Below are 17191 nucleotides of genomic sequence, written 5' to 3'. Positions count from 1 at the left end.
TGGCCTTTCATCATCATTTAATACTAAGAGGTACAGTGCCTCTGTAGGTGGAGGTTCTGCTTTAGCTGTTGCAGACAATATGTCTAATCCCATTGTGAAATCTTCTACCCAAAAAGCCATCCCCCTTGTGGCAGAGTTGCTGGTGATCCACAAAGTAATTATTTTTGTCAGTGCTGACTCCTATGGTCAGTGAGTCATACTACATTGACTTTTGGGTGCTTGAGGGAAGTTGTGTTAATTGGATTGCAAGGTGCCAGGACTTGTGGAAAGAAATGGGCAAAGCGTGAGGGTTAGCATCAAACCTGGCTGAATTCTTCTTCAAATGTGTAAGTTGAGGGATTCCACCTGCGCCCAATGGGTTGCTGTTGATTATGGCCTTGCTGTGCTTTATCACCTTAGAGGTGGATTTGTATTCTCCCTATTGATTTCACTGTTGTAGCTTTTAACTGTGCACTGCTTGTGAGAGGCCCCTGGCCTGAATATAAACAGGATATAAATTGTGGAAATTAAATAAAATGGCAGGAATTGAGTTAAATGATCTCTTGTCTGGAAACAGCTGCAGGTGTCCCAGGCCCGGGTTGTCTATTTGGAGCAATCAATGGTGGAGAGGTCCATCGTCAGCCGCCAGGAGGCCCTGATTTGTGACCTGGAGAACAAGATGGAGTTCCAGAGTGTGCAGATCAAGCGCTTTGAGGTTTGGATAGCCTTGCTCTTGGCAGACTGGGGAGGATGTTGATCAAGACCCCCAGAGAACAAATCACAGGGCCATAGCTCAGGGGCAGAGCCACTGTCTTGCATGCTGGCTCGGTCCCAGGTCAGTGCAGACAACACTGAGCTAGATGCACCATTGGTTCATTGGCAACTCCTCATGTGCACAGGGGTTACGTTCTGAACCTGCGTGCATGTCAGGGAAATTGCATAAAATGAGGAGTCGTCTGTCTGTTCCATAAAAGCCCCACTGATGGGTGAGGAAGAAGCTTCCCCATTAATCAGCTGAACCTGTCAACAAGACCCGCTGCCCCTCTGGCTCACATCAGGCACAGGGGGTTTTCTGGCATGCAGGAAAGTGCAGCTTTTCTGTGTGTCAGCTGCTGTTAGCTGGGAGTCTCAGCAGAGCCCCGCTGCACCTCCAGCTCACAAGGAGACCCACCCCGGAGCCCAAAGAAAATGTCCCTTTTGGGCTCTGGGGAGGGTCTCCTCACCAGCTGGAGGCAAAGCAGAGCTTTGCTGAGGCTCATCAGGTCTCCCCACACACTTCCAAGTTTCTGGAGCCTCACATCCACGTGGTCACGCATAAATTGAACATAGGTACATTGGGGGGGGGATGCCTGTCAGGCAGCTTTGCGTGTTCCTAAACACTATGCTATGGGACGTGGGTGGCTTGGTGGTCTAAACCACTGAGCCTCTTGGGCTTGCCAATCAGAAGGTCGTGGTTTGAATCCCCGCGACAGAGTGAGCTCCCGTTTCTTGGTCCCTGCTACTGCCAACGTTGCAGTTGGAAAGCACACAAGTGCAAGTAGATAAATAGGTATCGCTCTGGCGGGAAGGTAAACGCCGTTTCTGTGCACTGCTCTGGTTTTGCCAGAAGTGGCTTAGTCATGCTGGCCACATGACCCAGAAAAATTGTCTGCGGACAAACACTGGCTACCTCGACCCAGAGTCATCTGTGACTGGACTTAACTGTCAGGGGTCCTTTACCTTTTTTTAAACACTATGCTACAGACTTTAACTTATTTAATTTTCATTCCAACCACCCAGAGAATCCTGGGAACTATTTTCTATAAGAAGAGCAATTGTGGCATTAATGGTTTTAGCGTCTGAATAGGAATGGGAGACATGGGTTCAAATCCCTCTTGGACTATGAAGCTCACAAGGTGACCTTGGGCCAGTCACTGACTCTCAGCCTAACTGCCCCCCCCCGGCATATTGAGAGGCTAAAAGGAAGAAGGCTCTCCCGTCAGATGTCAAGGAAATAAAAAAAAATCTGACTTTTAGAAGACATCTGAAGGGAAGTTTTTAATGTTTGATGTTTTACTGTGGTTTTATTGGAAGCCACCCAGAGTGGCTGGGGCAACCCAGTCAGATGGGCAGCATCTATCTACCTATTTATCTATCCATCCATCCATACTATGTGTGATTGCAAGCAACAAAGTCTGCTGTCTAACCAAATACACAAGCCATACTTGGTAAACTCTCTGCCTAAACAATAGATGCCCTGTACTTACAGGCATATCTCTGCATTCATGAGGAATGAAACCTTCTTTTTAAGGTTCTTGGGGAGTACAAGTCCATAGCACAATTTTCACTTGTGCATCGCATCCTGATGGTGTTGTATCTGTCATTGTAGAAGGCAGAAAAGAAAAGAAAGAAGGGTGGTTGGACTAGATGACTGTTGGGGTCACTTTCTACTCTCCAGTTCTGTGATTCTGTGATGGGTTTCTGTTCGACTCCCCCCCACACACACACACACTGCCCCCTAACTCTTCTCGCTCCCCAGATGCTGGTTCTCCGTCTTCGGGACAGTGTGATCAAGATGGGAGAGGAGCTGGAGAAGGCGAAGGAAGGGGAGGCGCGGGAAAGAGAGAAGACCTGCTACTACCAGATGAGGATGGAAGAGATGAAAGCAGACCTCAGTGAGCTGGCCCAGAGGGAGCTGGAGGCCAATCGCAGGCGGGTGGAACTGGTAAGAGGGCCAGGAATGGGGGTGGCGGGTGGGAGAATGGATTTATTTATTTTCAGTTGGCTCTTCATTGAATGTTTCCAATCCCAGAGCAGGGAACAAAGCAGTAAAAAAGAGGGGGGAAATATGCCAAAATTACTTATACAAACTCGCAACATATGAATGCATATAAAAGCAGACTTGCCATGGCCAAATTCAATGATATTTGGAATGCATTTTTAGAAATACTGTAATAGGTTAAGATCTGGTGAAGTACAATAACAACCTTGTAAAGCATACAGTTTTGGGTTCCCTCCTCCCCCCTTTATTTTCCTTTCTACATGGGTTCTGTTTCTCTTTCTCTCTTTCTCTCTTTTGTTTACGTCTCACAATGTTTATTGCACATATATTTATGTACTTTTTAAACTTTCAATAAAGATGTTAAAAACAAAAGAAAAATAATATGCCAAAATTACGGAATCTTATAAACAGGACCAATAAACAACTAAACAAATGCATCATCCGATGAACAAGAGAAATTAAAGCAGGATGTGTAGGATGTGTACAGAGTCTACGAGACAAACGTGAAATCACACACACACACACACACACACACACACACACACACTGCATTGGGAAGGATAGAAAAGAACTGGGAGAAAATAAACAAGTGGAAAGCCTGGATTAAGGATAAACAAGAGATAAATTGAATCAAAATGCCACCAAAATACTCTTTGTAAAACTTTCAGAGAGCTAGCAAGGAGTGACAAAGAAGACACTGGGAGAAAGGTTTTAAAGAATTAGCTTTCCTCCGTGATTGGACGTGAAAACTGCCAGCATACTCCAGCACCTCCCCTTCCATTTCCCATTATGGTGCCGATTACATTATTTCTGTAATTTTTGAGATGGGCTACTTGGCTTAGATTAGATTCCCAAGAGCTTCTGCTTGGATCGCTTCAGAGAGTCCCCCACTGAGACACACTTGGGTTTAGCATGTCATCTGCATCCAACCTCATGCCTAGAGACCCTGCTTTTCTGTGTACCCTGTGTACGCTAGTGGTGGTGATAAGACTATGGAGTCACCTTGAAGGTCATGCTAGGATACAGGGATCAGTCGTGGCCAACAGGACTGGTGGGACAGAAAGCCAGGCTACTAATGGTAGGCAGAGCCAAGAGGAGGGTGCTGGCCTGTGCACACGGCGAGACTTAGGCTTAGGTCAAAGGAGGTCTCTAGGCCTGTAGAGAAGATCCAGGACACACAAAAGAAAGTCTTTCTTCATGCAGCACATTGTTAAAATGTGAAACTCCCTCCCAGAGGAGGCAGCAATGGCCGGCTGTAAAAGAGGACTGGACACTTTCCTGGAGGGGTAGAAGGCTACAATGGCTTTCAGCCACTATGGCTGCTCTGCCTCCATGGACAGAGCTGTGATGCTTCTAAAGAGCAGTTCCTGGAAAGCACAGGAGAGGGAAATCCACAGCCGACAGATGCTTGGCCACTGTGAGAACTGGATACTGGACTGGGTGGGCCATTAGTCAGCAGGCTCTTCTTACGCTCTTAGAGAAGACAATAAAACAAAAAATTCACTGGAGAGCAAATGAAAGCTGGATTTATTTATTTTTTTAAAAAAAATTGAAATGCAAAATGCCCTCCTATCCCTTGTGTAATTTATTTTAGGCCTTTTAGTTCTGCGGCTCTGAATGCTGGTGCCACAGAGTCCCTTCTGACAGCAGACATCCTTCCTAATTTCAGAAGTTGTTATCACAAAGCCTTCCCCAGGCAGTCTTGCACTTCTCTGCCTTGGTGCTTGCAAAACTGTTCACGCTTTGCACGCCTTAATAGTTTCCCAGCTTTGGTTGTGACTTTGATGGAAGAAGGAGCTTAGTAATAATTTCATGACTTCCGAAAAGGTCTGATCCCCTCTGACTACAAGCTGTGACAGCAAGGTGGAAATTGAGAGATTTGGGCATTCTTTTCCTGCAAAAAAGGTGGGAGGAAACCACCCCATAAGATTCAGCTGGGAAATTTTCACTGAGGATACCTTGATAAAACTCTGTGGTTCTTTGTGGGGGAAAGTTATCTTACCCTACTTAGTAAATTCTGAGTTTTGTGGGAAATAAAAAGTATGGCGGCTTTCTATCAGCCCAACAGCAGTTTATCAGCACTTAAGATCAGCTAATACCAATTACAGCCATTGCCTTTGCTTGATGGATTTGCAAGAGATTTCACCTGAGAGGTTTTGTGGAGGTTTTGTCACTTCAAAACTGGCAAGCAGCCCTGATGAATATTACTTAATATATTAACAGAGGGGTGCTAGTGTACAGTAAATTGCAGAAATAGAATCTACACTAATCTCAAACAACTTTAATTAGTTTATAGCAGGCGTGTCCAAAGTCTGTTTCGGGGGCCTAATCTAGCCTTCGGGTCGATTTAAGACGGTCTCTGGGGTAAAATCCTAAAAAAAGCTCAGCAACTTAAATCCAAAAAAAAGCTCAAGAAGTTGTAAATCCTAAAAAAAAGCTCAAGAACTTTGGTCGGCCCTCACCCGTGTTCACTTCATCAAATCTGACCCTCTTTGAAAAAAGTTTGGGCACCCCTGGTTTATAGTGTAGTAAAGGGGGCAGGTGGGGAAGCTTGACAGTGCAGATGGGAATGATAAATAAGCAAGCCATGAAAGAAGCCATTTTGGCTAGCTGTTCATGCAAATATTTTATTATTGAGCCAGCCTCAATTGAGGCAGGAGCTCACTTGGCTTGGACTTCTCTGCCTTCTGCCTGGCCCTTGTGGTCTCTGCCTTCCCCTAGAGCTCCGTCTGGGGCACAGCTCCTCAGAAGGACATGGGCTCATGGGACAGAATTGCTTTGGGAATCTATGCACAGATCAGAGAAGTAAATAGGGATGCAAAATCACAGTGAGAAATTGACTGGTTGTATCAAAGCTCCTCAGGTCAAGGGCTGCTGGGATAGAAGCAGTTCAGGTCACTTGATGCGATGCCTGCGTATGCAAGGGGATGGCTGGGGAGAGGCCAAGGCGGCTGGTCTCTTGGCAGAGCCTGATGGAATAGCCCTACTCTCTGCAGCTTAATAGAATAGCCACAGACATTTCCTACTGAGCATTTGGGAAGTAGGAGGAAGAGAAACCCTCAGGACTGGTTGGATGCACTTCCCAGAAAGGTGCCACTTCCCACAGAGAAGGGTCCTTGCCTCCTCTCTCAGCTCCTCTCCCCCAGGACAGTGGAGGGGCCCCTGACTGGGCCAGCTGTATTTATCATTGAGTCTGAGCCCAAGAGAAACAAAGCCAGAGGGCAAAGTGATGCTTTCCTCGTTGGGCCAGGGAACAGCTGCTGACAGAGCCAGCAGACGCAGAAGGCATAGCAGCAGAGGCCTGGAAATAACCGTCTTAAGCCATGGTCATTATCGGAAAGGCAGCTGCATTAGTACTCAGGAGTCTTTCTCAGAAAAGGGGTATTTTGCCTTGGCAACAATTACTTCATGGATCCTCATTCATCAGCCCAGGCCATTAGAGGGGTTTGCACTGAGGACGGAGGGAAAGACTCTGCCACCAATCAGAGGCGCCCACGGAGCTCTTCAGCGCCATGCTGGCCCCAGCACAAAAGCGCCAAGATGTTGTTGTTAATGTGGAAGAAAGCAGGCAAAATTACTCACTGTTTGCCTCTTTAATCTCCTCTGGGCTTTGTGCTGCTGAGCCGCCCTCCAAATCACAGCCCATTTTCTTTCTCTCTCCACCCCCCACCCCTCAAACCCAGGTTCCAGACTCTGTCTCTTGCACATTAGAGGCAACGGAGCCACTTCTATTTTCATTTTACAAGTGTGACTGGCTGAATATCACATGAATGAGTGATGGGGAAGAAACAGTGCTAAATTCAAGAACACAATAAGAGCCTGTGGAGTCCAGCATCCTGCTCTCATTGGGGCCAGCCGGATGCCCATTATGGAAAACCCTCAAGCAGAACTGGCTATTCAGAAGCACTGGAAGCTGCAGCTGTGGAAGCAGAGCAGAGCATCATGGCAAGTCGCCATTGGCTAGGACCCAGATTCTGTGGCCCAATGAGATCCCATTGGAGATTAATAATAATACTAATTTTATTATTTATATGCAGCCCATCTGACGGAGGTACCCCACCCACACAGATGGAGCTTGGAACCCTCTGCATGCAGACCTAAAAAGAGGCTGCTGCCTCTGGCCATTAGCCCACCTTCTGATGAGCTCTTTGGATGAAGGGCAGTGAATCTATCTATCATCTTTCTATCTATCATCTATCTATCTATCATCTATCATCTATCATCTATCATCTATCTATCTATCTATCATCTATCTATCTATCTATCTATCATCTATCTATCTATCTATCTATCTATCTATCTATCTATCTATCTATCATCTATCTATCTATCTATCTATCTATCTATCTATCTATCTATCTATCATCTATCTAACAATACTCCAACATCCAGTTCTCACAATGGCCAACCCGATGCCTGTGGGAAACCTGTGAGCAGGACCCAAGTGCAAGAGCAGCCTTCCCCCCCCCCACTTGCGGTTTGAAGCAACTGGTATTCAGAAGCATCACGGTCTCCAGCTGTGGAGGCAAAGCAGAGCCATCCTGGCTAGGAGCCATCCATAATATTCTCCTTCGTGGATTTGTCCAATCCAAGTTGGTGACCGTCAGCCCTCCTATGGGAGGGAGTTCCACAGTTTAACTAAGAAGGATTTTCTTTTATCTGTCCCAAATCTTGCAATGTTTAGCTTCATTGGATGCCCATGAGTTCTAGTTTTCTCTTGCCCACTTTCCCCATGCCATGCATAATTTTAATATTTCATGGTGCCATTTTCAAAAAGAGCTGGAGGTTCTGAATCCCCGATGTCTCCTGGCTTCTCCGTGCTGGGTGGGGGTGGCACTCTGTGCATGCTGAGCATCATTAGCTTTATTGCAACACTGTTGGTGTTGGAAGTTGGACTGGGGCTGAACCAGAGCTGTCCTTGGTCTCTGGAAGGGAGATGGTAAACTCTCTCTAGGGGAGGAAGACAGGCAGGACTTGTCACTAGGAGGACCTCACACCTAGGAAGAAGTGGCTTTGGTGGTCTTATGAGAATCCATCTGTTGCCCCTGTAGGGATGGAGAAGCTTGTTCAGCCTGGAGGCCAAATTTGTCAGGGGGCTGCACCCGCCCTGGGCACCTGCAGGATGGACATTTAATGAATACGAATAGTATGCTGCTGGTGGGTCGTGGATCCAATGCCACAAGCAGGCAAAGCACTTGATGTGGCTCTTATGGCTGTGCAGTAGAGTTTGTAGGCTACATTCTGGTAATGCAAAAGTCGGGTTCCTGTACATGTACACACATACACACACACACGAGCCTCCATGCAAGCTTGCAAGAGGCATTGCTGCAGTTCAGATATGCCTCCATGGCAGGCAAAACGACAATTCCCAGGCATGCTGTTATGCTCCCAGTGCTCTAGGGAAAAGGCAGGCTTGAGGTTCATTCGAACAACGTAGATTTTAGGTGGTATAGTCTTTGGGTGGGGATTATACCACCTCAGTTTTTATGTGGGACATTGCTTAAAAGAACACACACCCCCTTTGCAAAATTCACCTGCCTTCCATTTTTAAAAAGTAAAATTGAGTGAGTAGCCGTTTTTTCTTTCAAGCAAACTCCCTGCAGGTGGAAAACAGGTGGAAGAGCATCTTGTGGGGACTGCAACATCTCATCCCCACATTTAAATGAAAGGCTGGCATTTATGAGGTGTGAAGCCCTTGATGGAGCTTGGACTGCATTTGTCAAAGCTGAGCCAATTAATCCAGTTCTTCTTTATTTCCTTCCTTGGGTGAAAAAATCACCAGCAAAGCCTCTTTGTTAATCAGAACTCTTTGTTAATCCTTTTCAGGTAATAATTGCTGGGTGCTTTGGGCTTCTGTTCCCTGATTTTGGTTAGTCTTTAACTTTGCTGACTGATGGGATTGTAGAAATGCCTGAACGCCTTTTGATTTTAGGGTATTTTGCCAATAGACATCTGGGCTGGAGGAAAATATTGCAAGATACATATTTACTAAAAGTGATCGTGGAGATATTTATTTTGAAAAATGTGCCACCAGCATTAAGGGGGGAGGGACCAATCCTGGTGGTGAACAGCATAAAATCTACAGTAAAACCACATTAATAAAACAAAGGGTGGATTCCAACATTGCACTATTGTAAATGTTCTGCCTGTTCAAGAGTATCAGCTTGTCAGATGGAACAGCCTCCCCTCGACACACGTGCTCTTCTGGGGGTCAAACTCAGAGAGTGGAGGGAGGAGAGGAGGGAAAGCCCCACTGCATAAGGCCCTGAATCCCACCCAAAATACCCTCAGGGTCACTGAACCCATCTGCAGAGGTGAAGGGAGACCCAGAGGATTGAACTCAGGGAGGCACCATCACCTGCACTGGCATGAACAGACTCAGCAAAGCCTCCCCCCCCCAATAGAAGCACTTCCTTGTGAGCTCTTTCTCCTTGCTCACACAGAATCATAACACTGGAAGGGATGCCAAGGGTCATCTAGTCCAACCCCCTGCAATGCAGGAATCTCAACTAATGCATCCACGACAGATGAGCATCTAATCTCTGCTTAAAAACCTCCAAGAAAGAGAGTCCAGAACCACCCAAGAGAGTCCGTTCCACAGCCGAACAGCTCTTACTGTCAGAAAGTTCTCCCTGATGTTTGGTTGGAATCTCCTTTCCTGTAACTTGAAGCCATTGCTCGAGTCATGCCCTCCAGAGCAGGAGGAGAAAACTAGCTTGTGATAGCCCTTGATATATTTGAAGATGGCGATCATATCTCCTCTCGGTACCATTTTTTTCTAGGCTAAACATACCCAGCTTCTTCAACCATTTCTCATAAGGCTTGGTTTCCAGACTCTTGACCATCTTGGTTGCCCTCCTCTGCAAACATCTCAGCTTGTCAACATCCTTCCTAAATTGTGGTGCCCAGAATTGGATACAATATTGCAGGTGTGGTCTGATCAAGGCAGAATACAGTGGTACTATTACTTCCTTTGATGTGGACACTATACTTCTCTGGTGCAGCCTAGAATAGTATTAGCTTTTCTTTTCTTTTCTTTTTTCCTTTTTTTTTTTTTTGCTGCAGCAGCACACTTTCGACAAATTAGCTTATGGTTCACCAAGATCCCTAGATCCTTTTCACATGTACTGCCAGTAAGCCATGTGTCCCCCATCATATTTGTGCATCAGGCTCTTCCTGCCTCAGTGCAAAGCCTTACATTTGTCCCTGCTGAAATTGATTTTGTTCATTTGGGCCCAGGTCTCCAATTTGTTAAGGTCATTTTGAATCCCGATTCTATTTTCTACATCATTGGCTCTTTAAAAGTGGAGCTCGGGTGTGTGTCAGGTGTTTGAACAACATATTTGCTTAGATCTAGCCCAGAGAATGCTCCAACTACCTCACAATTGCACTCATTTCACACACTAGCAAGGTGATGCTCAAAATTCTACAAGGCAGGCTTAAGCAGTATGTGGACCAAGAACTCCCAGAAGTGCAAGCTGGATTTCGAAGAGGCAGAGGAACCAGAGACCAAATTGCAAACATGTGCTGGATTATGGAGAAATATCAACAACCTCAGATATGCAGATGACACAACCTTGATGGCAGAAAGTGAGGAGGAATTAAAGAACCTTTTAATGAGGGTGAAAGAGGAGAGTGCAAAATATGGTCTGAAGCTCAGCATCAAAAAAACTAAGATCATGGCCACTGGTCCCATCACCTCCTGGCAAATAGAAGGGGAAGAAATGGAGGCAGTGACAGATTTTACCTTCTTGGGCTCCATTATCACTGCAGATGGTGACAGCAGTCACGAAATTAAAAGACCAGAGGCGTAGGAAGGTCAGGTGGTACCCAGTGCGGAAAATTTCTTGTCACCCCCCCACTGATTTTTTTAATTGAATTTTTTTGCCTGAAAAAAATGGTTTTACGTTATTTCATAATTTCTTACAAAGGAATGTGGATTTGGAGCCTCTGATAACAAGTAGGCAACAGATACCTAAATCTACAGGATGACTTGTGTTTGGCTTGTGTTATTTTATTTATATTTATTGTTTATTTATTTAATAAAACTTATTTTAAAAAACCTGCAAAGTGGTTTACCAAAACAAAAGAAAAAAACACACCACAGCAGTAAAATCAAGAAAAATTAACAATCCTACTTTAAAACATACAAAAGCTAAAATATTAAGATTAAAATTACTTCAACTTCCTAAGCATCTAGGTATGCTTGCCTAAAGAAGAATGCTTTTAGCAGGTGCCCAAAAAGAGTCTAGCAAAGGGACTTTCTTTGTTGAAATTTCAGCCTTCACGATATAGGAACACAGCCAAGAAAACAGCTATTTTCGTGGAGGAGGGTCAAGATATTAACTGATATGCATGAAATTTCATATGTAGCTATATAATCCCTAGTGTAGTAAGATAAGACCTTTGGAGCAGGCATTTTTTAAAAAAAGTTTTTTGTGAACTGCCCTAGTAGGGCAGTAATTGTTCCTTGATAATTTTTCACCCCCTCCCCTCCATGATGGCACCTGGGGCGACCTGCCGCCCCCCTCCCTTTCCTAGTCCCCCTGTAAAAGACGCCTGCTTCTTGGGAGAAAAGCGATGACAAACCTAGACAGCATCTTAAAAAGCAGAGACATCACCTTGCCAACAAAAATCTGTATAGTTAAAGCTATGGTTTTCCCAGTACAGTGGTACCTCTGATTAAGAACTTAATTCATTCTGGTGGTCTGTTCTTAACCTGAAACTGTTCTTAACCTGAGGTACCACTTTAGCTAATGGGGCCCGCTGTACCGGTGCCGCGCGGTTCCTCTTTTTTTTATATAAATATTTTTATTGGTTTTAAAATACAAAATTATAAAACATACCACACAGTTTATCACAAATACATTCTTATTGGATTTCCATCAGCACCTCTGATAATCCTCCGTCTTAATCACTTCTTATGCATTTCCTAACTTAATATTGCCTTTACATCTCTTAACTTATCGTCTCTCCTTCTCCATTTTTACAATATTTCTAATTAGATAGATTAGATATATCTTTATTGTCATTGTCCCATGCAGGACAATGAAACTGCAAAACTACATAAAACTACATTAAAACTACATAAAACTACCACAAAACTACATAAAACTACCACAAAACTACATAAAACTACATAAAAACTACATAAAACTACATAAAAACTACATAAAACATTCAAAAACCCCTAAAAACGCTAAAACCCTATTTTAAAATACACTATACTGTAGAAACCCCTTATGCTGCGTTTAGAACCAGAATTGCATTTGCATAGAAACTGTTAATAGAAACTAATAATAATATTATTCCTCACAGAACCTCTTGCAAACCTACAAACGTCATCTGTTCATCACAAATACTTTTCAAATAATTCATAAATTTACTCCAGTCTTCGGTAAATTTCTGGTCCCACCGGTTTCGGATCCTTCCCGTTAGTTTGTCAAGTTCCGCATAGTCCGTTAATTTCATCCTCCATTCTTCCATCATTGGTAATTCTTCTTGCCTCCATTTTTGGGCCAATAGTATTCTTGCTGCTGTTACTGCATATAGAAAAAGCTTACATTCCTTTCTATTTATTTCATTTCTAACAATACCCAAGAGAAATGCTTCTGGTGATTCCTGTTCTCATTCTGAAGCAAAGTTCTTAACCAAAGGTACTATTTCTGGGTTAGCGGAATCTGTAACCTGAAGTGTCTGTAACCTGAAGCATCTGTAACCCGAGGTACCACTATAGTGATGTATGGAAGTGAGAGCTGGACCATAAAGAAGGCTGGTCACCGAAGAATTGATGCTTTTGAATTATGGTGCTGGAGGAGACTCTTGAGAGTCCCACGGACTGCAAAAAGATCAAACCTCTCCATTCTGAAGGAAATCAGCCCTGAGTGCTCACTGGAAGGACAGGTCCTGAAGCTGAGGCGCCAATACTTTGGCCACCTCATGAGAAGAGAAGACTCCCTGGAAAAGACCCTGATGTTGGGAAAGATGGAGGGCACAAGGAAAAGGGGACAACGGAGGACGAGATGGTTGGACAGTGTTCTCGAAGCTACCAACATGAGTTTGACCAAACTGTGGGAGGCTGTGGAAGACAGGAGTGCCTGGAGTGCTCTGGTTCATGGGGTCACGAAGAGTCGGACACGACTAAACGACTAAACAACAACAACAAGCCATGTATACCAAAACTCTGCTTGTGGACATTTGAACCATGTATCCTGACTTCTTAAAATAAAGCTTTCATGTTTCCTTGAGGTGGGAGCCCACGCACTGTTTCCAAGGGAGGGGGCCAGGAGACAATGTTTCCTCTTAAGTTAACACTCTCTGGCAGTGGCAGAGCATAAAATGCAACTGCCCAGGGCGGGCAGGGTGGATTAGATTAAAGAAAAGATTAAGATGACAGAGGTTGGAAAGAAATATTTAGAAGTTGTCAAAAAAACTATGGACATTGGGATGCAGAAAGGGGAGGTATGGATGGGAGTCCAAGAAGAGAGGTTTATGGAAAAAATGTTATGAAACAATACGTGTTTGTATGTCTTTTTATGTGTTTGTTTGTTTTAAAAAAACTTTGTAAAACCAATAAAAAAATTTATTAAAAAAAAATGCAAGCCAGGCAACCTCAAGGGAGGTTCACCTGGATGTCATAGAATCACATAATTGTTGAGTTGGAACATATACTGAGGGTCACCCAGTCCAGTTCTCCGAAATTTCATAAGTTCCTAGGAGACATCGTGAAAGTGCTGGCCAGCTCAGCATGAGGAGGGGGCCGTTGGAGGACCTATTCATTGACAACCCCAGGCAGGTTGGTGTTATTATTGTCACTGTCCAGCATGGTGAAATTCTGTAACTTTTGTTGTCATTAGATTATTGCATCCCATTCATTTCAATGCAAGGAAACACAAAGCAAGTGGTGGGGGCATAATCAATTATGCATTGTTTCTGGACTGAAATAAACAACAGCAGATATCAGTTGTATTCACTGAACTGATTTTTGTTCCAGACACAGGGCAAATAAACACCTCTGGCAATTTCTGCTCCCGTTTCCATCAGAATTCTCTGACATCATGAGCTAGGTGATTTGGCCAGGCCAAATCCGCAACAGATTTTTATTTTTTAAAATTCTAAACTGCACTTCAGACAGACAGACCCCAGGGCTGTGTACACAAAGAACAATGGAGTAAAACCTGTTATCCAGCATAAAGCTGCAGAAATTGGAGCAAGCTGCAGACAGATGCAGCCCCCTGAAAATGCCTGGTGAAGGAAGGGGGTCACAGACCCAGTTTCACAGGACTTTCCATTCACCCTCCAAGTGCACCTATTTGGCTTCAAACTTTGCCTCTCAGTGATCCTAGTTCTTGACCCACACAAGGGATGTTAGGCCCAGGAGCAAATTAAAAGGGTGGGTTCCTGGGGTCTTTCTGGCTTTGCAGGATGCATAGCAGCCCTGGAGGCCAAGTTCTGTTTAAAACAAACATACAATCAAAGGCCAGCAGCAAAGACCCAGGACTTGGGGGTCCCAGGCCACCTGCTACCAACATGGCTTCTGCACTTGAGCTGAAACCTTTTGTTCTGCCTCACTCCAGAATGATTGCTCTGGGTCAGCCATGGCAGTGCCTTACACCTCAGTGGACCCATCCATTTTTCCACCCCCAGAGCTTCTAAATCCTTGTGACAGTTTGAAAATCTTTCAGCTTTCAAGTTCCACCAGAAGGCAATAACTCAACTGCCATGCACCCCTCCTCCCAGATAAAAAAGATGTGTGAGCACCATGCAAAGAGGGGGGGGGGCATATGCTGACATAGAGAGGCATCTGCTGTGGGGGAACTTGCATTGTTTGTTAATAATAATTTATAAAATCCAGATTGAGAAAACTGCTTGTGGGTCTTTTAAAAATACATTTTGAGCGCAGTCATGAGTGAAGGAGGCAGCAACATTTCCCAGATCTTGCCAAATAATTCCTGCTCATCGTTGTTGGCAGGCAGACACTCTTGGTTGTCAGGAAGAGAGAAAGAAAAGGGGTAGGGGGACTGAAAGAACAGAGCCAGGCAGTTGGGATGGATTGAGCTTCATCTTTGGGAGAGGGAGGAAAATTATTTTAATATATGTTGTCATCCAAATGTTGGAGGGGCTGAGTTTGTTCTGAATCAATAGGTTGTTTGCCTTCCTGATTCTCATTTACAAATTGCCAATTGCAGCCACTGTTACCTGTCCGACATTGCATTTTTTCTCCCCGGGAGATGCAATCTTTCAGCGCCTGCCTCTGTCGCTATAAAAGTGGGTCATGCATTCCACAAAGGTGTCAGTTATAAAAAACATTTTTAACGCTTGCCTAGCCATTCTTCAGGTTGCTCTTTTAGACTTCCAGTAAGGGAGTGACACAAGATAGAAACTCCAGCCCAATCCCAATGTCTTAACGTTCCAGGTTCCATATGTCAGCATCATAGAATCATAGAATTGTAGAGTTGGAAGGGACCCTGAGGGTCATCTAGTCCAACCTCCTGCAGTGCAGGAATATCAACTAATGGACAGATGGCCATCCAAACTCTGATTAAACACCTCCAAGGAAGGAGAGTCCACTTCTTCCCAAGGGAGACCGTTCCACTGTCAAACAGCTCTTACTGCCGGAAAGTTCTTTCTGATGTTTAGTCAAAATTTCCTTTCTTGTAACTTGAAGCCATGGGTTGGAGTCCTACCCTCCAGAGCAGGAGAAAACAAGCTTGTTCCTTCTTCCATGGGACAGCCCTTGAGATATTTGAAGAATCCTATCTCCTCTCAGGGTCCTCTCTTCCAGGCTAAGCATACACAGCTCAGTGGTCAACTAGATGCCTCTGGGAAGCCCACAAGCCTGTGCAATGGTCAAGCTGATGGGAGTTGCAGTCCTAAAAGTCTCCTCTCCTGCCTTAGGACCGTGTGTGTGTGCGTGCGCGCATGTGCATGTGCACATAATTTATGTTATGGCGGTCAGCATATTGGATTGCAGTATATTGGATTGCAGTGCTGACTGTGCTTTGGGACAATAATCCAAGCAACAATGAAGAACATAAGAGCCAATGGCTCATCTAGTCCAGCATCAGCCAGATGGCCCTGCAAAACCCGTGAGCTGGACCCGAGCGCACACACTCTCCCTACCTGTAGCTTCCAGCAACTGGTTTTTTGGAAGCCTTGCTGCCTCCAGCTGTGGAGGCAGAGTAGAGTCATCATGGGTGGCAGCCACCAATCGCTCCCGAGTCCTTCAAGCACACTGCCTGGCCCTCCAATGTCAGCATGCCATGTGCACATGCCCCACAACTTGCGTGCATGTTGTGAGCACACCCTGCAGTGTGCGTGCATGGCCACTGGGGAATTTTGAGGGGGCCTGTCCCTGCTCCTTGAAATCCATCCTCCATGAATTTATCTTACCCTCTTTTAAAGCCATCCCAGTTGGAGGCTATCCCTGCCTCCTGGCAGAGCAAGTTCCATAGTTCAGCGATGCGTTGCATGGAGAAGTTCTTTTTTCCTTTTTTTACCTGTCCTGACAGGGAACGTTCCATTAGAGAAGATTCCCACTTCAGCAAGTGAAGGGAACCATGCGAAGCAAACAGATCAAGGGCCTCCAATGGTGAACCCCAGAAGGCCAAGCCTGCCCATCCTAGGAGCCTTTTGCAGCCGGCGTCTGCCTCCTGTCTGTTCAGCATACATCACTCCTTCCCTACAGGAAAGGTGGATGCAATATCAGAGAAATGTTAGGAGTTTAACCGAGGCCAATGTCTCATCTGCCCAGCAGGCAGCTCACCTTTGTCTGCTCCAGCCACCCTCCTCAGCACAGCAGAGTCTCATCAGATCAAGGCATTTAGGGAGGTGGAAAGAGCCACCCATGCGAATTTGCCTTCCAGTGCACTTTCAGTCAATTTCCTGCTGCTGTAATTCCTTCCTTCCAGCCTCCTGCCTGGCCGAACACTTACCTGATTTGACCCTCACTTTTAACTGTCCTTTAAAAAAAAAAGAAATAATGATAGTAGAGATAGAATCATAGAATCATAGAATCATAGAATCATAGAGTTGGAAGAGACCACAAGGGCCATCGAGTCCAACCCCCTGCCAAGCAGGAAACACCATCAGAGCACTCCTGACATATGGTTGTCAAGCCTCTGCTTAAAGACCTCCAAAGTAGGAGACTCCACCACACTCCTTGGCAGCAAATTCCACTGTCGAACAGCTCTTACTGTCAGGAAGTTCTTCCTAATGTTTAGGTGGAATCTTCTTTCTTGTAGTTTGGATCCATTGCTCCGTGTCCGCTTCTCCGGAGCAGCAGAAAACAACCTTTCTCCCTCCTCCATGTGACATCCTTTTATATATTTGAACATGGCTATCATATCACCCCTTAACATCCTCTTCTCCAGGCTAAACATGCCCAGCTCCCTTAGCCGTTCCTCATAAGGCATCGTTTCCAGGCCTTTGACCATTTTGGTTGCCCTCCTC

At 45.1% G+C, this 17191-nt stretch overlaps 1 protein-coding gene across 1 annotated transcript in view; it reads left to right on the top strand.

The window, feature by feature from the left end:
• The window catches only part of MYO18B (myosin XVIIIB), a 330944-nt gene that overhangs the window by 248140 nt on the left and 65613 nt on the right, over positions 1-17191 (top strand). The window contains exons 37-38 of the mRNA XM_082204380.1: positions 557-694; positions 2498-2683. Coding sequence (XP_082060506.1) covers positions 557-694; positions 2498-2683 — 324 coding nt within the window. The remainder of the gene's footprint in view (positions 1-556; positions 695-2497; positions 2684-17191) is intronic.

Source organism: Podarcis vaucheri (assembly GCF_965113315.1).
Source record: "Podarcis vaucheri genome assembly, chromosome: 16".
NCBI lineage: Eukaryota > Metazoa > Chordata > Lepidosauria > Squamata > Lacertidae > Podarcis > Podarcis vaucheri.
This window is presented reverse-complemented; position numbering and strand designations above follow the sequence as displayed.